Source organism: Gasterosteus aculeatus, chromosome 7 (genome assembly GCF_964276395.1).
Source record: "Gasterosteus aculeatus chromosome 7, fGasAcu3.hap1.1, whole genome shotgun sequence".
In the NCBI taxonomy this organism is placed as follows: Eukaryota; Metazoa; Chordata; class Actinopteri; order Perciformes; family Gasterosteidae; genus Gasterosteus; species Gasterosteus aculeatus.
In genome coordinates this window covers 17,066,916-17,089,772 of record NC_135694.1, presented here as the reverse complement: position 1 = coordinate 17,089,772, position 22,857 = coordinate 17,066,916, and the positions used below count along the sequence as shown (strand labels likewise).

The 22,857-nt window shown below is 44.9% G+C and overlaps 1 protein-coding gene across 1 annotated transcript in view; it reads right to left on the bottom strand.

Moving 5' to 3' along the window:
• Positions 1-3,800: 3,800 nt before the first annotated feature.
• cxadr (CXADR Ig-like cell adhesion molecule) overlaps positions 3,801-22,857 on the bottom strand; it is a 33,403-nt gene continuing 14,346 nt past the window's right edge. Inside the window, exons 2-7 of the mRNA XM_040182306.2 lie at positions 18,798-18,967; positions 13,056-13,260; positions 9,768-9,923; positions 9,535-9,657; positions 7,693-7,831; positions 3,801-6,721 (exon numbers count right to left, since the gene is read on the bottom strand). Coding sequence (XP_040038240.2) covers positions 6,439-6,721; positions 7,693-7,831; positions 9,535-9,657; positions 9,768-9,923; positions 13,056-13,260; positions 18,798-18,967 — 1,076 coding nt within the window. The 3' untranslated portion in view covers positions 3,801-6,438. The remainder of the gene's footprint in view (positions 6,722-7,692; positions 7,832-9,534; positions 9,658-9,767; positions 9,924-13,055; positions 13,261-18,797; positions 18,968-22,857) is intronic.

Below are 22,857 nucleotides of genomic sequence, written 5' to 3'. Positions count from 1 at the left end.
CTGATGTATCAATCACCTGTGCTGCTTAAACTATGCAAACACTATGTCTGAGACAACAACATGTCATGATCCATTCTATTCCGTCCATTCAAATAAAATTATATTCAGTAAAATTCTGCTTGCTGGAATTTTCTTGAAATTAAAATCTATATGGAAGATTCGTATGGGTATTTTTCAAAGCAATGAATAACTAGGTGAAAGGGCTGCTGAAAAGTTAAGGACATCAAGCACATATTTTTCAAAAAAGCAAAAGAGGGATGACTGTTGGAGTGAGAGTAAGTTTAAGAAGATTTAAGAAAAGTTAACAGCTTAACCCACTCTGCATGTGTCACTAACTTTCCTTTCATTCACTTGAATTTCACCCAATTCAAGTGAAAACATCAGACATTTCATAAAAAATGAAATATTTCGACAGCGAAATGAATTTGTGATGCTCTCTAACGAGCAGGATATTTTGATGTTTGAATAAAGTTTTCATGTTGAACGCCTTACACACTGAAACACAGGCAATCCCTGCAGTTCGTCCAGAGCATTTATCAACCGTGACAGATGGAAGCTGCAGAGGAGAGTTTCAGCCTGTGAAGGTGGCCTGAGGTACGTGTCCAGCATGAAGAAAACACACCGTCTAATTGCCAGGCGGAAAAAGTGTGAGATGGTGAGGGGGTCGGGGTTGCCCCATCTTGTTAAATCACCACTGTGACCTTTGCCCTCTCTATGTGGCCACTAAGGGTGACTTTACTGCACACAGATACACACGACCAGCACTAATACGAATGAACACATACATGGGGAGACGCCCAGAGACACACACACACTATATGTCAGTGACATCGCTGAGGTAATAATAGAGATGACCCCAATCATCAGAGGGAGAAAAAAAAGGGGAAACTGAGCCCCATTCCTTTGCCAAGGCTACGTTTTTATTGCCGGCCTCCTTTGTGCCCTTCTGATGACATGGCATTGGAGGATGATCAGCCATAATAAGGTCCAGCAGAGGTGCAGATTAGAAGTACAAATCACAGTGTAAACGACTGAGTTGGGTTGCACTGTATAACCTCCATCCTGGTTTGAGAGGTTTCAGCCAAGGAAGATAGATGACAAAAGATCAAAGAACAGTGTGTGTGTGTGTGTGTGTGGCTACAGTACACCACAGAGAGGATACTAAACCAGGAGGACTGAACCATCTTGTTTCCTTTCCTTCATTCTCTTCTTTTCATATGGAAGCAGGTTGATGAGCAACTCCGATGACGTTAATTTCCCAAACCAAAGGAGGGGTGGGGGACGTCCCCCGTGGTAAAGAGCTAGGTGCTGCTCTCTCTCTCTCTCTACTTTTCGCTTGTCAGTAAAATGTCACATCTGCAGATGAGCGTCACCTAACTGATCCACGAAGCTCACCGCAGAGTCCCAGCAGGGACGGGGAGATCTTGATATGTGACATGATGTTCTTCGACTGGAGTCTAATCTCAGCGCGTATTTACCGTCGCTTCACCGCTTCTCCCCGAGAGCATAGAGGGGAAGGTCATCCATCAAAAAGTCACATTTTAGTCATAGAACTGTGAGCGGCGTCGGGGTAAGAATAGTGACCTCAAAACGGCGCGGCGATGCAGAGGGCGTAGAGTTCGGACCTTAACAGATGACTTTGTGTTCACCAATCGGGAAGAAGGGAGAGGTGGGCCACCAGGAGCTCTGCTCCTCTCAGACGGGGAAACAATCAAGACCGACAAATGCCGGGCAGCTGGGTTACCCCCCCCCTCCTCCCAGGAAACCCGGGCTGATCAACCAGAGTGGGGTGATCGGCTGCGGTTTGGACTACGCTCCGCAGCACGCAGGTTGTTCACGGCGACATGCGGTTGAAGAACGTTTGCATGGTGACACATCAATGTTGGGCCTCCTCCTTCCGTTCCTTTTCATTTCACATGGCACACTGCCTGTGCATTTAAAGTTCAGACTGTCAGCTTTAATTTAAGAGTGGGCCCAGACAAACCGTTTATGTTGTTATAATTAGAGCAGCAGTCTATACTTACTAACTCTACCACAAGGAGGATATTAATATTATGTTCACTAGAGTAGGATGGATTACAAGGATTCGAAATCACAGACGAATTCTACACCCACATATATGATTTAAGGTTTTATAACCGATCCACTGTATCCATCTAAATTCTACTCGGGCGGAAACAAGAGGCACCATGTCCAAAAAACAGCTGTAGCTCCTCAGTCAAGTATCTCATGTAGCTGCTTGCATTGACATCATAATCCAAGTCATTTTACATCCCAAGTGCTGAAGAAGCGGCAAGCCTCAATGTTAATGCAATGCTGCACCAATGGAGCTCGCTCTTCATGCATATGCATGCTGCTCTATCCTACCCAGAATTCGCCCTGCAAGCCTCTCCCAACTTGACTGAGGTTTCTAAAAACGGCAGAAAGCTTAACGCCGGTGACAGCAGACGTCAGGCAGGAGGAGAGCGACTTTGATGAGACCCGTGCTTTTAGAGGCCTCTTTTGTGAGCAGGTAGCGAATTGCGCTTTACAAGATAAATCATTCCACTAGCAGCCGGCTTAGACTGTGTACTACCAGATAACGTTGCCAAGGAAACCCTCCTGGAGAACCAATGGGCTTTTTCTGAATCTTTTTTTAATTTATTTTGCAATACCAACCTCCTTGATCTGTGCAAACAATTAATACCTTACCCAGGCAGAAGGGAGGGAGCCAGGCACAAATCCCCAGGTGCTTAGCGCTACGCCAGTCTCTCCCTTCAGCTGTGTGAATCCATGGTAGAATAATAAAAAAAGTCACAAATAGATACTGGGCTGCAAGACACCAGGGGATGATGCATGACTCATTGTGCATTAATTCAATGAGCGCAACCTCTAGTCCATACATCTAATCTGCGCACAACCAGCGGCACACGCCACTAATGTCCTTTTGATGAATGTTGTGAATGCGCGGCCATGAAAGTGTCGTTATGTCCCGCTACGTCCATTTGTGGGAATAGTTATGAGTGTGCAGGTAGCAGTGCAGCCGGGCGACGTGCGGAGCTGCTGGGGAGCAATTAGGACCCACGATGGACTCCGACTGGCCACAGATCAGTGCTCCCGGGCCCTATCTATTACTGACACCCAATTACAGCAATGGACGCCCGCTTAGCACTGCGACTAAGTGCTTTAGTCTTATTGACTAGCTGTCAACTGCCTGCACACAGCGGAGCGATTGGCGAACCATCCATCCACATGTCAGGATAACTAGCATGTAGTTAGCGTGTAAAGAGGGCGACACCAACACGAGCACGGTGAGGCCCCTGAGTCAGCAAGAGGGCACTTCGCTCCATTCAGCATACTTCATTACAGAGCTAAATTGGTACAACTTTGATTAGAGCTGGCGTGCGTTGAAAGTAGTTACTCACCACATTAACTGCAGGGGGGAATTGGCACCCATTGAAATAAAAATAAACTGGGCAAATACTGTCACAAATGGCCGTGGGGCTGTGGTCATAACGCTGCAGCAGGGGAATGGGGAAAGGATGAGTGGCTTTGCAGTGGTAGCTGAGGCAGCTCTCAAACCGTCTCATGTGCAAACCAAAAGCTCAATAGAGAACATTTGGAGAAGGCAGGCGGCGGTTGTCTTCATTGATTAATTACGGTCATTAAATGGTTGGAAAGTCACCTCACCTGGCATTAAAGGTGGCATTTGCTGGCTGATTAAAATGAATTAGTCAAAAAGCTGCACAAAGCCAAGTCCACAGAAAGCATGCGCGACCGGGAGAAGTTATATTTATGCCAAAAAAAACAAACGGGCTGGCTTTTGAATTTTGATTTCACAGACTTTTATTATTTAAAAAAATACAGCACACAAAAAATACACAGAAAAAATAAAAAGGAGGTTATCACAGTGTGCAAAAACCTCAAATGAAGCTGTTCATACAATATTAGTATGCCGATTTCAAAGCTACAGTTAATATGGTTAGTACTTCATGTGTTGAGCACAGAGGGACAGTAACAGGACAGCCCCCGGAGAGCTCTGCAGTTTGTCAGCAGGTGAAAGTCCAACTAGAATTATACAGAGGCCCATCCCGACAGAAAACTTCCTTCATGTCCAATTCACGTCCCCTCCCCACACACACACACACACACACACACACACACAACAGTGTCTAAGGAGAACTAACTCATGTCATTTTTTTTGTCTCTGCAGGTCCGGGTCTCACTTTCCTTGGCGTTAGAAAACAGGTGCGACGATAAAACTGCCAGTTAGAGCGGGGCCCAGATGTTCCAACATGTGTCACCTCTCCTTAGAGCACAGAGGCCACACTGAGACTTACAGTGAACTCACATATGGACAGACATTTCCAATCATACAGGGGGGCATTTGCACTGCACCAACTAGAGCCACGGCGCCCCTCCTCTACTGATTAAGGGAAAGACTTGCCAAGCGCAGCACGGCAGAGCGTCATGTGTACATACGTCATCTCTAGATCATTCAACCGTGTTGAGAGTACACCGGGTTACTTTAACAGGATATTTTTACACACAGACACAACCAGTAATGTTTTTTGTTTTTTTTGTTAAAAGCACATTTACTTCATCTTGAATAAAGTAAAATATAAAAACAATGACGACCATGTTTTGGAAATACAAAATCAACTTCTTGAGACGAGGTTTTGTCATGCTACGGGGGGATGTGTATGCGGTGGGGGAAATCCAGGATTGGAAATGGCCGAGGCAAAGGAAAGCAAATCGATAGGGTCACTGTGTACCAATTATTATATTGTTCTGGTGTCTGTGGGCTGTGATGGCCATCCGGGATGATGCTACTGCATAGTACGTAGCGCACAATGGCGTAGGTGACACAACTCAAGGCACAGTATCCGGCTGTGAGGACTTTGCAGACGTGAGCAGAGGGAAGTGTGTAAGGCTGCATTAAAGCGTAGAATAAGGCTGCAGGGCAAACATTTTGCTCCAAGTATCCAAATTTACATGTTTTTTTGTTGTTTTTATTTTTGTAGCAGACACAGTGAGATGTTGGGCATCTAAACAGTTTTGCTACTATTGGAAGAATGGGCTTGGTTTAAGAGTAACGCACAAACACCAACAGAACAAATAATTATACTATCTAGCACAGACAACACAATGAACCCAGACAAAGTGGTTGTAAAGTGGAATCAGAGCGGCATAATGCAGCATTCAGTGGCTTTTCTCATTCGTGCCCCTTTGTGGCCACTTTCTTCATGTCGGCGGGCTTCACATCCTTCATTGAAAAGTCCAATTAACGCTGCAGAGGACATGAAGGGTTTCATATTGACCATAGGGAGAAGGTTAATCAAGATATTGGCTCCTTGTAATGCAACTGCAAATGAGGAGGATTACATGTACTGGAGATCTGCGGGCTGAGGGGGGAGGGGTACTGACTGATGCTACCAGTGATAGATGAAGACTCGGTGCTCTTGTCCTGCTAATGTGTGTCGGGAGGCCACGGGGGTTATGGGCCTGTTGATAGTCGAGCACAAAGCGGATTGCTCAGTGGACCTTGCTGTCCCCTTTATTTCCCTCTGTACTACCTCCTCAGAGAGGAGGGATGGCGGTCTTTTTTTGTTTTTATAAAGCTCGGTCAAGAGGCAATAATCCGACCAATCACAAGAAGTGGTGGTCTGAACCTCAGCCAATCCCGTTCACTTCAGCCCCCCCACAAACCCAGACCATTCAAACAGCAAATGGTTCAGCGGATAACCCGCTGACCTAAATAGACATTTTTCCAACGGAGTCGAACGACTATTTAAAAATCTCCAAATGTCCAAATAAGGCCATTTTGTCCAAAAGGTTGGAAGAAAAACAGTTAAAAAGTAAATTCATGGAATTAAAAAAAATGTTAGAAATGAGCAGAGACTGAATTACCTGACAGATGATCATACTGTAGTGTAGACGTTGAAGAACAATACATCTTCCATACTCCCACTCATAAAAACATTCTCTTATTCATACATTCTCATATTCACCCTGCCTCACACACACACGCACGCACACACGCCCGCCCTGGGTACAGTTTTGTACATACAATGTCTCTACAGCAATTGCAGTCTATAACAAAAAACATGCATTTGCTTATTTACAATATAATTTGTATATTGACCATTCTGTTTTTTACCCACACCTATTTATTTTTGAGTGAGAAAGTCCAGGAAGTTAAATTCATAAAAGTTTTTTTGTATTTGCTAAAAAGTTAATGTGCTCTGTATTGATTCCAGTACAACTCAATTTCTCTTCTCAGTACCGCAGCCGAACCAGGCCTTCATAGGAGCAGTTATACTCCCGTTTGTAAATGACGAGGAGCTAAAAGTCAGGGGAGTTTGCCTAACCTGGCTCCATCTTCACTGGCTCGTGTCCTGCACCCCCCTGCCCTTCCCTCCACACGCAGCACACCCTCCTCCACTGAAAATGACTGGTCTAGACGATGGAGCCCTCCCTGTTCTGGGCAGGGATCATGACAGGGATGGCCCCCATGCGGCTGAGGTTGGGGCCGGCCATCCTTGCGATATTGGGCGGGGGCAGAGGGGTGTGGCTCGGCGGCCTCTCAAACTCCTCCGACGAGGGGATCTTGTCGTACTGGGGCTTCAGGGCGTACTCGTGCAGGTTGGAGGGCGACATGGAGCCCAGGGAGGAGCGCTGGCTGCCCACGGTGAAGCTGCGCGCCGTTGATACGCGACTCTTTGGAGGAGGAACATCCTCTCTGAGAGGAAACAAGACAGCAGCACATTAAGAGAATAAGATAAGACTGTACACTTACTTTCACAAGCTTATCTGGATGTCAAGAGATTATGTATATGGGGGTGGATTATCAGAGGTGCTATGAATCATAATGAAGTTGGCTGACAAAAGGTATCAAAGTCTACAATGTCTGGCAGAGTCTGCATAAGTCATTTCAAGAGAAAAACATTCAATAAAGGAGGGACAAACAATTGGAGCTGGCCACACTGAGTAATAGCCTGTAGAGGTTGAGATGAGCAACCAAATACAGCTATGCCCTCTACTCCCTCTGCCACCACATTAACAACTAATAAGCAGCAATAATCCAGTTAAATGCTCAATCAAAGAGGGCCCGAGGGGCTGGAGCTTGTTTAATCCGCAGCCGCATGCTGTGGTCCTTCCAGCCACTGCATGTGTGCCTGTGTATACGAGACAGGACCAGTGGTCTAATCCTCTTTGTCCTCCAGCGCGAGTGTCACATTGTGGTCTTAGACAGATTCAGACCGTAGCAGAGTGATAGTAAGCCCAGGGGTTGTACAGAGCTTGTGGGCTGGATGGGGAGTATGATGGTGAGGGGAGGGCAGGGGATGAGGGCGGGCAGCCAGCAGCAGATATGACACAGGATCCACAGAGCAAACAAAGCTTTCAAACTGATTACCACAGCTGTTTATTTGAGGAGGGGTAAAAACGCTGATGGAGAAAAATCATTTTCATGGTTGTTGGGGCTTTTGGAGATTTGTTGTTGTGTGAGCCTGCGTGTGTGTCGGTCTACATGGCGAGCCGCAAGTAATAATCACACGCAACCTATGGCATTGTTGAAGCCTACATTAAATCCAGTATTATCTAACCCAAGACACATTTCTCATTTTATAGCTAAATAAAAAAATGACACGATATTCCATCAGATAGGAGCTTTGTGCATCTGTTAGCAGATCCCTCATTTAGTGAACGTACCTTATCTCGTTGCAGATTTCCTTCTCGTACTTCTTCCTGTTTCGGGCACGGCAACAGCAGAAGAGGATGAGGGCGATGATGAGGAGAATCAGAAGCACGCTAATTATGGCTGCTGCGATGATGCCTCCAGTGTTGGGGGCTGGACACAGGGGAAGGAAGGTAAATCTCATTTTGTGAGTAAATCCAACAAGGAAACCTAAATGTAAATCTGAATTATTTTCTAAGTGGTGATTGTCTATGACCCTGTCATATGGTGCTTATGACTCAACAATTTAGATGCAGATTTATTGCATCTACTACCTTTTTAATAGGAGAATTACCAATGTCACCTAAGAGATAATCCTGCCACTAGAAGAGAAATTGAATATCCATGCCCGTGTATGAAACTCCAGCCGCACCGTGCTGCTGCTGCTGCTGCTCTGGTTTGTTTGACAGTGCCGTCTCAGCGTGTGGGACCATGAATTCTACTCAAGAAGCTTACAATGCCTGAACCCCAACCCTTTTCCTCGCACGCTTTAATCAGATGTATACTACCTTCCAAAACGCCATGGGATCATCATTAGGTCTGCAGATAAACAATTGGCAGTGCTCCAACACGGCCTCCTTCTCAACGTGAAGCTTTTTAATGCCGTCAACATAATTTATTTGTTGAGGAGGAAACATTGAACACAACTCAGACTTTTCTATGCGTGTGTGCCAGTAGTGATGAATGTAGCATCGGTACAGGAAAAGTACAACACTCCCATAAGCACACATCTTGAAAGTAAAAGGAAAAAATGTGATTTATCTCAACGAATGGCAATGACTGCCTGACGGGTTAAAATATCTCATTTGGCTACAATGATTATTGCAGTAATAGGACAAAAGTAGTAGTAGGACAAAAGCTCCTTGTTTTGCAAGCAAAAAGGCAAAACAAAATACTGAAAAATATTAAAATGTAATATTTTCTGGTTATTGCATGTAGGTTGGAGTTATTGAAAACGAGTGATACACGGATCAAATCCAATGTCATCTGAATCTGTGCGTCGGGATAAATTATTCACACACCAGCCAGCCAGTCAATTACTTCCTTAGCTTTATAGACCCACCTGCACAGACGTTTTACTTCCCCCCCTACTAGTTCCTGTAGGCTATGCTTCCTTTTTAATCATTTATTATATTGATTTACAAGTGTTTCCTGACGATTTGCTTTACTGATTAGACTTCAGTGATACCTTCAGTAAAAAAAGTTATTGCATGCAGCAAATGCAATAGAAAGATTTAAGTACCAAAAACAACTGTAGTTTTAAATCTAAGAGGAAACCACTAAACTTTTAACTTCTGAAAATTAAAAAAATGTAAACCCTTAAATTACTTTGCATTACCATGTGGGTAATTGCATACAGCGTCTTCAGCTGTCAGCTGCAGACAAAAGGTGGTTAATATTTAGCTCATTAAAGAGACTTAATACATATATGGGTTCATATACTCCTTTGCAACCATCAGCCTTGAATCATAATTTGGAGTGAGGCGTCCTACGTACAACGTGGACGAGCAGCTAGCATGGCTTTTAACTCTTGCTTCTCAGGGTTACCTCATAATACTGTATTCTTAATATGCATAATATGCATATCTTTGTTATCTTGATACACAACAGTAGTCTCAGTGAGAGGATCAATTCTAGAGGTAACAACCCTGACTTGGAGGAAAGGGTTCTATATAATACGTGAACGTGTATGGAGTACTGCAAACTGTACACATAAAATTATCCAGCTGACCCTCAGACTGCAGAGCTACGGGTTTAATAGAGAAACAGGCTGAATGCAGGTCACTGCACCAAGGGGAAGTTCGTTAAGCACTCACGAGGCGTCACATTGAGATACAGCACACATTCCTCATTGCCAACCCGGTTAGTGGCAGTGCAGCGGTAGGCGCCAGATGCGCTGGCAGATGCGTTCCTCACGTTAATGGTGCCTCCCACTGGATCTGCAAGTGAGGGCAAAGAAGACAACAATGAAGCGGTTACAGAGAGAGGACACGTGTGTGGGAACGCTGATTTCGAATTATTTGACAGTGCTAATCGGAGGCTCCATTACCCATCACAGCGGAGCTGGGCAGCAGCTTGCTGTCGCTGGTCTTCTCCCAACTGTATTGCATGGGGTTGGTGCCCTCGTTGGATATGCACCTCAGCACAATGTCTTTGCCTTCCTCCATGGGGCCTTCGGCGTAGCACCTGGGCTTGGACGGCTTCACTGTGGAGCGAGGGAATGGAGGAGAGTGTTTGAGAGGTGGAAAAACAACAGTCACAACCAGGTGGCCAACTGGCGTCAGCTTGGAACAACACGGTCCCCCCCGCCTGAAGCTTCCAACCCCGTAATTCTACCATTTTTCGTATTGTGAACTGGGAAAGTTCTTTTTATTGTGTCTTCCTCCCCTCCCTCGCTTTAAGAGGCAGTCATCAGTGTAATGAGAACAGTAATCAAAGTAATTGATACTGCTGCTGTCATCACAGCAGCTGTCACTCAGGATAACCACGAGGAAGAAGGGATCCACAGCACACAAGTGCACACGTGCATGTAGTGGTTAGAGTTAAGGATGGAGGCCAAGCGTTTCTGTCTGAAAGCCAAACATGTGCGATCACTCCTTCGTCAGTTAGAGTGCTGGCAGGAGGAGAGAGGGAGGACTCAAAAACAAACAGAGCAAATTAAAAGCAGACCGATTCCAGTGAAACACTGACGCGCTGACAGCCGGGTGACTGAGGCCAGGAGACGGGAGGAAATGTTTCTAAGGCCACAATCCAAGTCCGTTCACTGACGCAAAGCTGACATACTCTTGAGGTAAAAATGCGTTCTGTAACAACAAAACCCTGGAGTGGGCCTCACCAGATATGAACCAGGTGTCAAGCGCAAAAAGGAAGCTTAGCAGGCGAAAGGATTAAGAGTAGACAGACAGTACCGAGTGCTACCACTAATCTAATAAACACACAGCGGCTCAGGATGGAGGGAGAGAGAGCTTGAGGAGAGCAAAAATGAAGCGGGCGCTGATGGACAGATGGTGGTGATGGCCTCCAAGGCTGGGCAGCTCCTAACTCACTGCTCTTTGCTGCAACAGTGCTGCACCACTCACACAGCACACCGTTAATGTCAGTGAGCTATGACATTTTGACACCTTTTGAAAAGGTGAAAGTCAGCTTGACGCGTCCGTGGGCTCCAACACGCAGCTCCTGTCATTAGGGCCGCTGCCCGATGAACAGATTTATTTGTTGGAAAGATGGGGTCAAAGAGGAAGGTGATGGAGACTTGAGGAGCAGAGAGCCTGGCTCTTTAAAATGAACGATGAATTGGGATTTATGTGCTGCACAAGGCTGTCTTGTGGAAGTCGAATGGAATTGTTAGATTGCGGCGTCGTTGCATTCAGGAGGCGCACGGCCGCAAGGTGTGACCGCTGATAGTTGAATGATAAAATGAAACACAAGCGACTCGGCAGCAACAAAATCCTGCGAGGGCGGCCTTGACTGCAGGCAGACAGAGCTAAAATTATTGTATGTTGAGAGTGAAGGTGGGGGTTTAGCCCGAAACAGCTGTGAGAGTTGCTGGCATGCAGTGCTGGGCTACAAGTGGGTCCTCCCCACCTGTTAACTTCAATCAGAGGAGCATACACAACCAGGGGGGCTGCCTAGTGTTCATCACCTGGACACCACGCAGACTGCAGGGGGTCGGCACGTGTGCAGCACCGCAGACGTGACAAGGTGCAGCAACACCTGGTGTGCTGCGCTCATGTTTGTGCGAACATATGCATGCACGTCTCCCCTGTTCCCGGGACCATCCACTTTGTGACAAGATCGACCTGAAGGTAAAATGCAGAGCAAGCAAGATGTCCTTCCCTGTCCTTGTCAATGTTTCCTTGCCAAGAACACCCCTGCCCCTTGGGGTCAATAGCTAGCAGCCCGTCAGCTCCTGTAGCCTCTGGCTGTCTCTCGGCTGAAGACATTTTAGAAATGTATTCCTAAAAACATAAGCATAAAATTGGATGGAATTTAATAAAAATGTTTCACAAAAGATATTACAGTAAATATAGACTTATAGCAATAGCTAATATACAAACTTTGCCTCTTAGTTACTTATAGATTTGAATTAATCACGAGAAGCGAGTGCCCAATCAACATGGTTGTTAACCCCCGTCACTGGTGAGGAATGTGAAGCTTTTGTAGGGAGGACAAGCGTGTGTGTGAATCAGCAATGACTTCAGCAGTGATTTGTTTTTTAAGGTGCTTCTGGTCAGATCAATTTCGTTGGAAACTAGCCTCCCTGAGGGCTTCGTCAGTGGCTTTTGTGTCAGCTGTACTCACAGTTAATGGTCAGATCATCTGCGGCCATTCATTTCTTGTAATACAGAGCTGCTTTGTTGCGTCACAGTAGAACTACTGAGAAACCCAAATGCACTGCGCCAACCGGCTCAACCAGACAGACGAGCTCCTGGGAAGAACTTTGGTGCACATGATATCCTGTCAACAATGCAAGCGACCTTTTTCTGAAGTGTGCGCTTTCTTTTGAACGTAGAAAACTATTATAATAACAGGCCGGTAAGAGCACAATATGCAGCCTATCCCACAACACAGACTGGTGCGGTGCACTTGGCTTGTGTTTCCCATATGCAAATGCCAGGCGGGTTTCGGGAGGCAATTCACTTTCGATATAATTTAGTCAGTTGACCAATGAGCGAGGGCATGCTGCATGAGCGTGTGTTTGCCTAGGGAGGAAATCATCCAACTTATACAACTGTGCTGTGTCACCCATCTCACCCTGTGCAATAACAAGCCAGTGCATAGACTCCATTTCTGAAGTTTGTCCACATTTTTATAAAGGCAGGCTTATTTTGCACAAAATTAGAACAATTTGTAATATTGCATATCATTGGCTAACATTTTTGTCTGTACTATCTATTTCTTTCATAGTTTCAAAGGGAGTAATGTGTATTCATTTTTATGTTATTGTAGTTCACATTTGAGAAATAAAGCTAATATTGTAAAATGTCTGTAAACATCCAATTCATTTGAAAAGGGAGCTGTGATGGAAGAGAACTAACTAATAACTTTGCATCTAAAATCTAAATGTCTATCTAAAACTAAGTACTAAATACAAAAACAGATAAAAATGATTATTATTTCAGACAATCACAGAGTGAATACAGAATTATATCACTAAAGTGGGCAATGCTCTGCAGCCGAAGTTCATGCACTTTCATGCATTCTTGAAGGGATTACGTCAAAATTGCCACGGAGGGTAAAGCCCATGTGTTTTAGTGCCTTTCCTTTGTGGAGGGAGACTTTACCCAGTAAGAAAAAAAGGGCCGTTAAAGCGTGTTCACTGGTTTGTTCCACTCACCCATGACGATCAGCAGCATCTTCCTGCTGCGGATCCCGGGAGCCTTCTTGACTTTACACTGGTAAGTCCCCGAGTCCGACGATTTCAGGCCCGTCAGGTTGATGGAGGCGTCACCGTTCTTTGGGTCGGCTGAGTTGAAGTGGACCCGGCCCCTCATTGGCTCATAGTAGTCCTCGTAGGACCTGTCGCCGGAATACAGGATCACCTGGATTTGAGAGAATTTGAGTTAAGTGCTTTACATAATGTGATGCACGGCTAAATCTGACTTATCTATTTGGAAAGAAATCCTCCCGGGCAAAAGACTTAAAAAAACAACAGCCTTGAACAGTTGTGTGCATTCTAAAAGTATCACTAAAACATCCAAAATATATGGAAAGAGAGAAAGCATCCTCTGTTATCTCTGCGATGGCCTTCAGCTATTTCTGTCCATTACAAGAGTGAAGGTTGACCGGACAAAGCGACCAGTGTGGAGCAGAATCTACACCTGCTGTGTCAACAAAGAGTAATTTCTTGGCAACTTACTCAAACCTTATGCTTCCCCTTCCCCCTAATGTCCTTATCCCATTATGGGAGCGTGAAGATACCACCACCCTCTCAAAAAGGTGTGAGTCCACCCAATAGCACAAAAGCAGCAGGGGAATGTAGGGGAAATGTCTAGAAATAAAGGCAAGGTTTGTAGCTGGGTGAAGAAAGAGGGGAAAAGAATAGCAGACAACAATGAAAAGAGTTCCCATTCTCTTTCAAAGACAGGCATATATTCTTCCAGATTTCCATGGAGACAGCCATCAACAGGCTTTTCTGTGCCACGATCAACGCCAGGCATACGCAGAGCAAATACCCTTGGGAAGAGGGGAAGGAGGAAAACCTGAACATTGCAGGGGGGAGAGGAAGAATAATGAACCCATCAGAGGAGGCAGATCACTTGAAAAGGAAGCACGAGAGAAGCAAAACAAAGGGAAGCGATGTCAGGGATGTTCTGGTGGGTCTTGAAGAAGCTGCCTTGCTGCTCCCTTTCAAACTGCAAGACTACTTTCTGGAGCTTCAAGGCATGGATACTCACATTGGGCGCCATGTTCATCTTGTTCATATTAGCCACGTAAACAGGTATTGTAGTTAAAATTCCACCTGGCTCTCTAGGGATGGGAAATCCACCCCTCTAACTTCACAGGGGATCAAAACATAAGCTGTAATAACAACAATATGCAAGATGAGACCACGGAGGAGAGGAAATTAAATTGCCCTGAGCTCAGCCAGACAAGACTCTCACGTCAGCTTTGACCACTTCACGGGCACACAGATGGGAGCGCTTACACACATGCACACATCCAGCAGAGGAAATAAACCTGAACTGCACAGTAACCTTGAGAATCATGATCCAATCAAAAAAATCCCAATATAGAAGTTTCCCTTACCATTATAACAGGGGGGCGCCCCCCTGAAGAAATGTAACCATTGTAACCATTTTCCCAACTACTACACCCCCCCCTGAAGTTTTAAACCTAAAGGGAAACACTGTATCTGATGGTGCTTATATCTAATAGAGTTTATATCAGATGGTGCTCCCATCCGACGGCGCTGACAGGTGCTCCTTTCCAGGTATATACCGTATTTTCCGCACTATACGGACGCCTTATAATCCGGTGCGCCCTATATATGAAAAATGTTGTAAAGTAGGTCATTCATTGAAGATCTGGTCATTGATTGACGCCTTATAATCCGGTGCGCTTTATAGTGCGGAAAATACGGTATATACGGGTCTATTTCTAAACTGATGATAACTCTTTATGATGTCACTCATGATGTCACAGTTAGCAACATCCCCTTCATGAGGTTACTTTTCTTTTGTTGTTCTTTTTCCACGCACGGCAGTTCCACACTGACATTAATATGTTGCGAATAAGTCTGCGTGGCGCTCGCAGCAGCGGAGCCGCCCCCCCGGTCGGCTGAACCGTTTGCTACTAGCCCCGGATGATACATCACACATCACCACCACCACCCCCCGCCCCTGGTCAGCCGGACCCAGTGTACTACCCCCCGCCCCCTTCGTCCGGACCTACTACACCCCTCCCCCCACCCCCTCTCATTACAGGTAGGACGGCTGGCTGATTGGCCACTCTTAGACGACCTCTATTAGCCCGGCTTCCTTTCACAGGTCATCATGTGACGCGGTTGCTCAGGCAGGGAGGAGGAAGAGGTACAGATTCATTTGAGAGGCAAAGCAGAGAGCTGCGATTCCTGTGTACTCTAAACAACCCGCAGAGCATAAAGTGCAGCGCAGTGTCCATCAGGCTTTTAACTTAAAGGATTTGAAGCACTGCTTTCACAGGAACGGCTCCCCTCGAAAAGTGCTCTGCCACGTTAAAGCCCAATCACTAGCCTGAGCGCACTTCAGACGTTCTTCAACATTGATGCTGTCGAGGCTGAAACCAAATGTGGCCATTGTCATTCACAATCATCTTCTCTGATCTTCTGTCACAATAAGTTGAGTAAACAAAAGGCTCAGTTGTAGAGCTGAAGAACAAAGTTAAAGCTATGCATCAAAACTTCTCTCCACCAGTGAGATGTTATTTTCAGAATATTTTTTTCAAGTTCTCACAGTGGTTGCGAGCACTCAGGGCACACCCACCATTAGGTAATCATGGCCAGGCAGTAAGAGCCAAAAGGCTAATGACTGCTACTGTAGGCATGCTTGGGATCTCTCATTGAAGTCAATCAAAGTGATGTGCATAAGCTCTGCTTCACCACTCTGACCCCGATATGTGGGATATGTCCGATGAATTGGGCCTCATTCCCCACCAGATTCTATGTTGAATAGATTACTTTTGACTGCATTAATGCAAAGATGCTCAACTACGTGGTTCATAAATATGAATACATTTGTTAAAGTGAGGCTTATTTACTCATTCAAGACACGCAACCTAATCCCTTGCTCCACAAGCAAGGCATGTAGTTCCCGGTTACGGATCTGTGGACTGATCCTGTAGACTAGTTCTTTGAGTATTATCCGATAGTGACTGTTCTTTTAAGAGGAGCCTGGATTTGCTCATCTCGAACCGTGTTAGCGAAGGTTCACCATGATCTCCTCTGGGAGCCTGTGGCTATAAAGTTTAGCCTTCATTCTCATCCCCTTGTCTGATCTAGTAGCTTTGGTCCTCGCAGATCATTTAACACTGTCACATCTAACAAGGCAGACCCCTGGAATTAATATGCGCTAATTATAAAAGAATTTCCCGGGAGCACAAACTCTTATTTGTAAAAAACTCTATGGATGTGAGCATGAGTATTTAGCGAGCAAAATTTGATTTGGTCAAAGAGAACAAATACGTTCAGAGAGAGATGTCCAACTGGTTTAAATTCCTACAAAGGTCCTGGCAATATTAACGGGTGTGCAGATAGACCTCAGCCAAAAAATGGCATAAATGGATAAAGAAAAGAAACAATTGGGGAGCACTTTATATATTTCTACAGCTGCGTTTAGACTTGGAGACGCCCAACAGGGAATACTATGGCGGCAAATCACTGTCAAAATTCTAGAGCGCATATCAGGTTGATCCGCGGGCGTAAATCAAACATCCGCGAGCAAAAAGTCCGTCTCGCGGGAGATATTTGCTCGCTCACTGAACGTGAACTTCGTTGCTCGCGAGGCTAATCTCTGCTCACGCTCGAAGGTGTTTTCTACGCGCTGTTGTTCTTTTTGACAGTAATGGGGCAGAGCCAGTCACTATGGAGAGAGACAGACTTTTTGCTCGCGGATGTTTGATTTATGCGCGCGCATCAACCTGATTTGCGCTCTAGAATTTTGACAGTGATTTGCCGCCATAAAATACACCCACACTGAATACTGTGCTGACACAATGAATAACAGCGACATTCACTTAATATTCTTTCATTGATGAAAATAACGTATAATGTGAAACTCCAGTTTCCTTCTCCTCTACTCCAGTTAATGATGAGCGCAATCAAGAAAAAAAAAAAAATCAGATGGTGTGGTCAAGCCCAGAGTGCTAATTACATGATGAGATTGAACGTTTCTTTAGCTTTTTAAGCCTCATCGACCTCTACTTCATTCACAGTTTGTGAAGAAACGTATACACTATAAACCTAAACAAACGTCTTGACTCATGACAGTGAAGTTTTTTTCTTTTATAATATTCGAATGTAAAAAATAAAATAAAATAAAAAACAACAGCGGCAGAGGCGCGACTGTCTGCTTTGCGGGTGGCGCGCACCTGTACTGACTATATTGCATGAATAAAATGGACCAAATAGGCTACAACAACTTCATGCAAAGCACAGGGGATCACTTTATGTATTTCTACAGCTGCGTTTAGACTTGGAGACGCCCACCAGGGAATACTCCCACACTGAATACTGTGCAGACACAACGAATAATAGCAACATTCACCTAATATTCTTTCATTGCTGAAAATAACGATATAATGTGAAACTTTCCTTCTCCTCTACTCCAGTTAATGAGCGCAAACCAAGTAGGTCAGAAAAAAATGGAAGCAGATAATTGGAGTCTGTAATGGCACAAGCCCAGGAGTACAGAGGTCTACCTGGATGATGGGATTGGTTGGCTGAGGACAGAGAGGACAGTGGGTGGATGACAGAATGTCTCAATGATGAGCGTGTGACCCATTTCCAACATTCAGAGCAAAAAAAACAAAACCTAAATCTAAAGGATAAGGAAATGAAAAGTGAGGAGGAGAGGGATGAGAAGGCTTTGTGACAGGTGGGGGAATAGCGAGCCACGGGAGAGGGTGACACGCTGGGGACCAGGAGTCTGTGGCTGTGAAAGTCTCAGGGGCAGGCATGGATCCTGTAGAGCTGTGTAGTCCTCCCTGTCCATGCAGAGAGCCACGCCGGAAAGGACAGACACTGCCTAAAATAAAAAATGCTCCTACTATGTGCTGGTGAGAACACTGCACACAAAGGAAAGCTCGATAGAAGTACACGTAGCTCAGATTACATTAGCCTTGTGTAGTATAGTTATATTGAAATACCACAAGGGAGTACAGGGCTCCACAGTGAGTATTTTACTCGCATTTGCGCCTAAAAATAGGTATGTGTGCGAACTTGAAAAATAATTTAGGAGCACAGTGCGCGAGTGACGGGCTGTTGTCAATACACAGAACAACAGCGCGATGAAGTGAAGCCAGCGGTGTAGTCTACGTGATACGCAGGTCTACGCCATATAACCACTAGGAAAGGTCAAGGATTTCCGTATACCCACCAACAAAAGCGCGATGATCCACCCAGTCCTTCAACATGAACTACTGTCGGTTCCTCCGGACTGCTCATTCGCGTATTTGGCCGATAGGAACGCAGGGCGAGGTACCGCATCGCACCGAGCCCGATGCGTCGCCTGCTCCGTGTCCCTTGCACTTATTTTATTCACTTAGAGTTCCATTCCAAAAAATATATCCTAACTATTCTGACGAATAAAATGTTCTTTGTTTGAGCGTACTACTTGTATTACTATGCTATTATATTATTATGTTATCAGTGGCATAAAATGGTCTGAAAATTGCAATAACATCGCATACCGCAATAAATGTTGGTGCAATAATCGCACAACAAAAATGTGATATGGCGACAGCCCTAATTACACTGTCCTATTAAATAATGAATTGAAAAAAGCTGTGAACATTAAAATGAGAGCGGATCAGATGACTGCACACTGTACTGCTGTATGCCGTCTTCACAGTAAGCTCATTTGCAAGGTTAGTCTACACATACCACTTTGTCCTCTTTCTGGTTGTCAGACGACAGCAAGCTCCATTCAATATCCAGCGGTCCAGAATCTTCCGGGGCCAGAGTAAACTGGCAGTCCAGCTTCACACTCTGACCGCTGGCCTTCTCTAGGGACGTCGGCCCGGTGGATGTGATTTCTAGACCCGAGACCAAACCTGCCAGACACACACAAAGAGAGGGAGTTAATGCACTGCAACATTGACAGCTTAAAGAATGATGGAAATGGGATACAATTGTTTTATAAGGATATTCATTCATATCGCATCTTGGCCAGTAGAATCCAAGTATTTACAATTGCAATAAAATATAAATAAATAAATAAATAAATAAATATATATTTATTTATTTATTTTAAGTTAATAATAGTGACCTGAACAGAGCTTTAATGTAACTGCAACATTTTGGGCTGGAGGATGTTAAAAAAGCAGCAACTTTAGTTAATTAATAATTAAGTTAATTTGGTCCTGTTTTGGAACCGATAGTTTGTCCCTCCTGAGACAAAATAAGCAAACGCCTGCAGTAGTGTTGCACAGTGTACCGATACTAAAAAGGTACCGCGGTACCCTTACGTTGAAAACAATACGGTTTTGGACATTTCTAGTACCGGTACTTTAAAAAAAGCATGCAATCAGAGCGCACTCACTGTTCCGCTCCCTGTCAGGCTGCCTGCACGTATTGACTGCGAGGGCTGCGCAGCTCTTACATGTGCAACAGGCAGCAGTCACTCACAGAGAGTCATCAGGGGAGACGTGCCCTCATGTAGCAGACTGCGATGGAAAGCCCATCGACACACAGACCCGTCTGGAAATCCTGCTTCAAATCCACCCAGGCAAAGGGAGGGAACACTTCAAATATGGCCACGCACCGATCAGACAGACACTCCGGACTGTTCAGAGAGTTCAAAGAACGACAGGAAAGTTGTTGACAAGCTTTTGCTAACCTAACGTAGTCAAACATCAAGCAAGTGCAACACAAGACAAAGCAAGACGGCAAATAAGTTACTGAATAGTCCAGCAGAAATATATACATGCAAAACGACCTACAATTTCACTCATGTGGGCCTATATGATCGTAAGGTCAGAATTCACACAAGTGTACCAAATAATACACACTTGATGCAATAGGCTACAAGCTGGTGGATCTTGACCGAATTCTTTTTATTTTTAGTTAAGGAAAAATAATTATTCCATGAATAAAGATAAAATCTGAATGTGAGAATATCAAACTGCAAGCATATGTAAGTAAACGAAGCATTGTTTATTCCACAGACAGTCAAACAGATCTCATCTGAGAAGTAACTCTTAGATATGTATAATGTAAATAACAGTAAAAAATATAAAATAAAATAAAAAGACAAAAACTGAAACTCGCATCAAATCTCTAGCCCAATGCCACACTGCAGCTGCCTCTTCAGCATTTATTCTTAGTACGAATAAACATAATTTGGTGGTGACATAAACTGGGTTAAGATTCTCCATTCAATAAGAGACTTAAGCCGCAGCACGGAACACGGTCCATAGAGAATGGAGTTGTCACATGCTGCCTCGATGCATTAAAATCCTTCTGACAGCCTGCCACCTTCCAGTCAGCGAGTACGGGGAGAACAGCTTTATAAAGAATTAAATAAAATAAGCCACAATATGTTGCTGCTAAAACGCAGTGTGTAAAATGTACTTATCACGTCCACGCAAGCCAAGCATGTGTAACTGAAATGTTCCGCTGATAATGACAGAATTTCCACGTATTTGCTTTACACATGTGCATCTCATTTTGCTGCTTTTACTCCAATTGACAGATGGATCAGACTCTGCGAAGATTGCTGAGACAGGATACAAACCTTGCAACTGTACCCATTTGTTTGACCCTTTTTACTTTCTATAAAATGAAAAGATTTCATTGAATACTACAAGGCTTCCGTAAAAAGACGCGACGAGATTGAAACAGCTACACGCAAAAAGAAGATCTAAAAGTGCATTAAACTGTGCAAGGACGGCAACCTGGAGAGCACCCTATTTAATCTACAAACAATTTGAGCAAAGTAAAGCGGTCAGGACATTAAGAATGCAATTTAAATGACGATAATGCACTTCTTTTCATTGTGGTACTGATAAAGGACTTTGACAGTTAATTGTGTGAAGGACGTTTCTAGACCCTCTGTGTAAGACGGGTACGAGGGCCCTGCCCGTGTGTCATGTGCATCAGCTCCGTTTCAGCCTCAAACCTCACTCCGCTTTGGGCTGCGCAGAGACAACTGAATGAAAAACACAGCACAGAAAAAGTGACACCCACTATTCGCTGCCTGTGAGCCCTTCATACGCTTGCACAGCACAAGTACAGTTTTACTCCCCGTCTGTCGGCACTGGTCGCTGCAGCCCACAGATTCGCCCTTGATGGGAGCGATCCATCGCCTTCAGCAGCAAGACAAACAGGGAGCGATATAGAGAGCACTGATATACGTATCCGTCACTGTCAAAACGGAGGCACAGCTTGGCATCTGCATGACAGAAAGCTGTCATCAGGCACGAAGAGAAACGGGGCACTCTTTTTTTTTTTTTTGGGGAAAGTTGAAGAGTATTAAGCTAGAGGAGTTTATCAGGTTGACAGGTTTGTCTGACGGGCCATAAGGGACACTGTCTGGTGGATCTGTTAAATCAACGGCGGGCATTTGAGGCCGCTGACGGGTTTTGTTTAAAATCACAGTTCAACCAGAGGCCTCTCCCTTTCAGCGTTGCACAAATGGAACAAAAATGTGCCATTTCAGGACATCATCCCTGATTTGTTAGCTTATGAACCGATCTGTTGTGGTGGCTCAGGTGACAGCAGTGTCAAGGCAAAGGAGCGTAAACACCACCAGTGTAATCTAAACGTGCCATTTAATCCATCAACTGCGCACACAACTCTTTGAGAGGAACTGTGGGAAATGTAAATTCAATAATTAGGTGGAAAAGGCTATAACAGCCAAACAGGCCAATATTAATTTTCACCTCATAAAAATGTGATTGGACCCTTCATAAAACAAGGTGTATGTAACATATCAATGTGTGCTGTTGTCCTTGCTTGTTCTCACTAGTTTGGAGTTGGTGGACTATACGGGAAAAGGGGTTGACGTCATGTTTTCTGTGTTTCCATTACTGTCTATTTAGACATATCAACTCACACATCGTCCCGATGGACCGTTTAGCTGAGATGAAGATTTTTGTGGGGCGTGAATGTCTTGAAGACAAAATCAATGTCAAAATCCGAGAGCGCAAATCAAGTCTATGCGCAGCGCAAATCAAACATTTGCGAGCCCAAGTCCCTCTCACGCGAACCGCCGAAGCTCATTTCCGCACTAAAAAAGACATTATATGATAAAACGTTAAAACACAAACGCTGTCCCTGTCACTATAGCTTCTTGTAGTGGAATAACACAAACTTGTAGAGGCTCACAATGTTAATGAGTAACGACCAGCTATCACTGTGTGACCTGTGGAGCATGTTACTCAAGAGCACAATTGATCAAAGTCTCTGGCACGGTGAGCGGGCGCTCCATAGAACCACTGGGTGACTGTCGGTCCTTATTTAGAGTAATGACAACAGAGCTAAAGTAAACTGGCCTTCCAGCCACCGAGCGTATATTATCGGCTCATAAGAGAGACCATCGTTGAAGCCAAGGAAAATAATGACAAATGGACTGCTGGTAAATGCAGTCGAGCATTTACACCGCAAACGCACACATAAACTCACACACACACACACAACTTCCTTGAGCTTGGTGTCCGCTACTGTAGTAAGAATGTGTCCCACTGTGTGTGTGTGTGTGTGGCGGGGAGGACATGCTGGCTAATTAAAAAGTTGGTCATAAAAAAACTATTCATCGCTGCCTGTGTGCATCTCCTCCCCTCCAGTCTCCACCAGTGTCTGACACAGCACATCCCAGCGTGGTTACTGGGACACTGGGAATGAACCACAGGAATTTAGGGTGTCAGCCTGCTCCACCCAAGAACCCCCTCCACCGTTCACCCACCCCTCACTGTCCACCTCCTCTCCAACACACCCATGATTG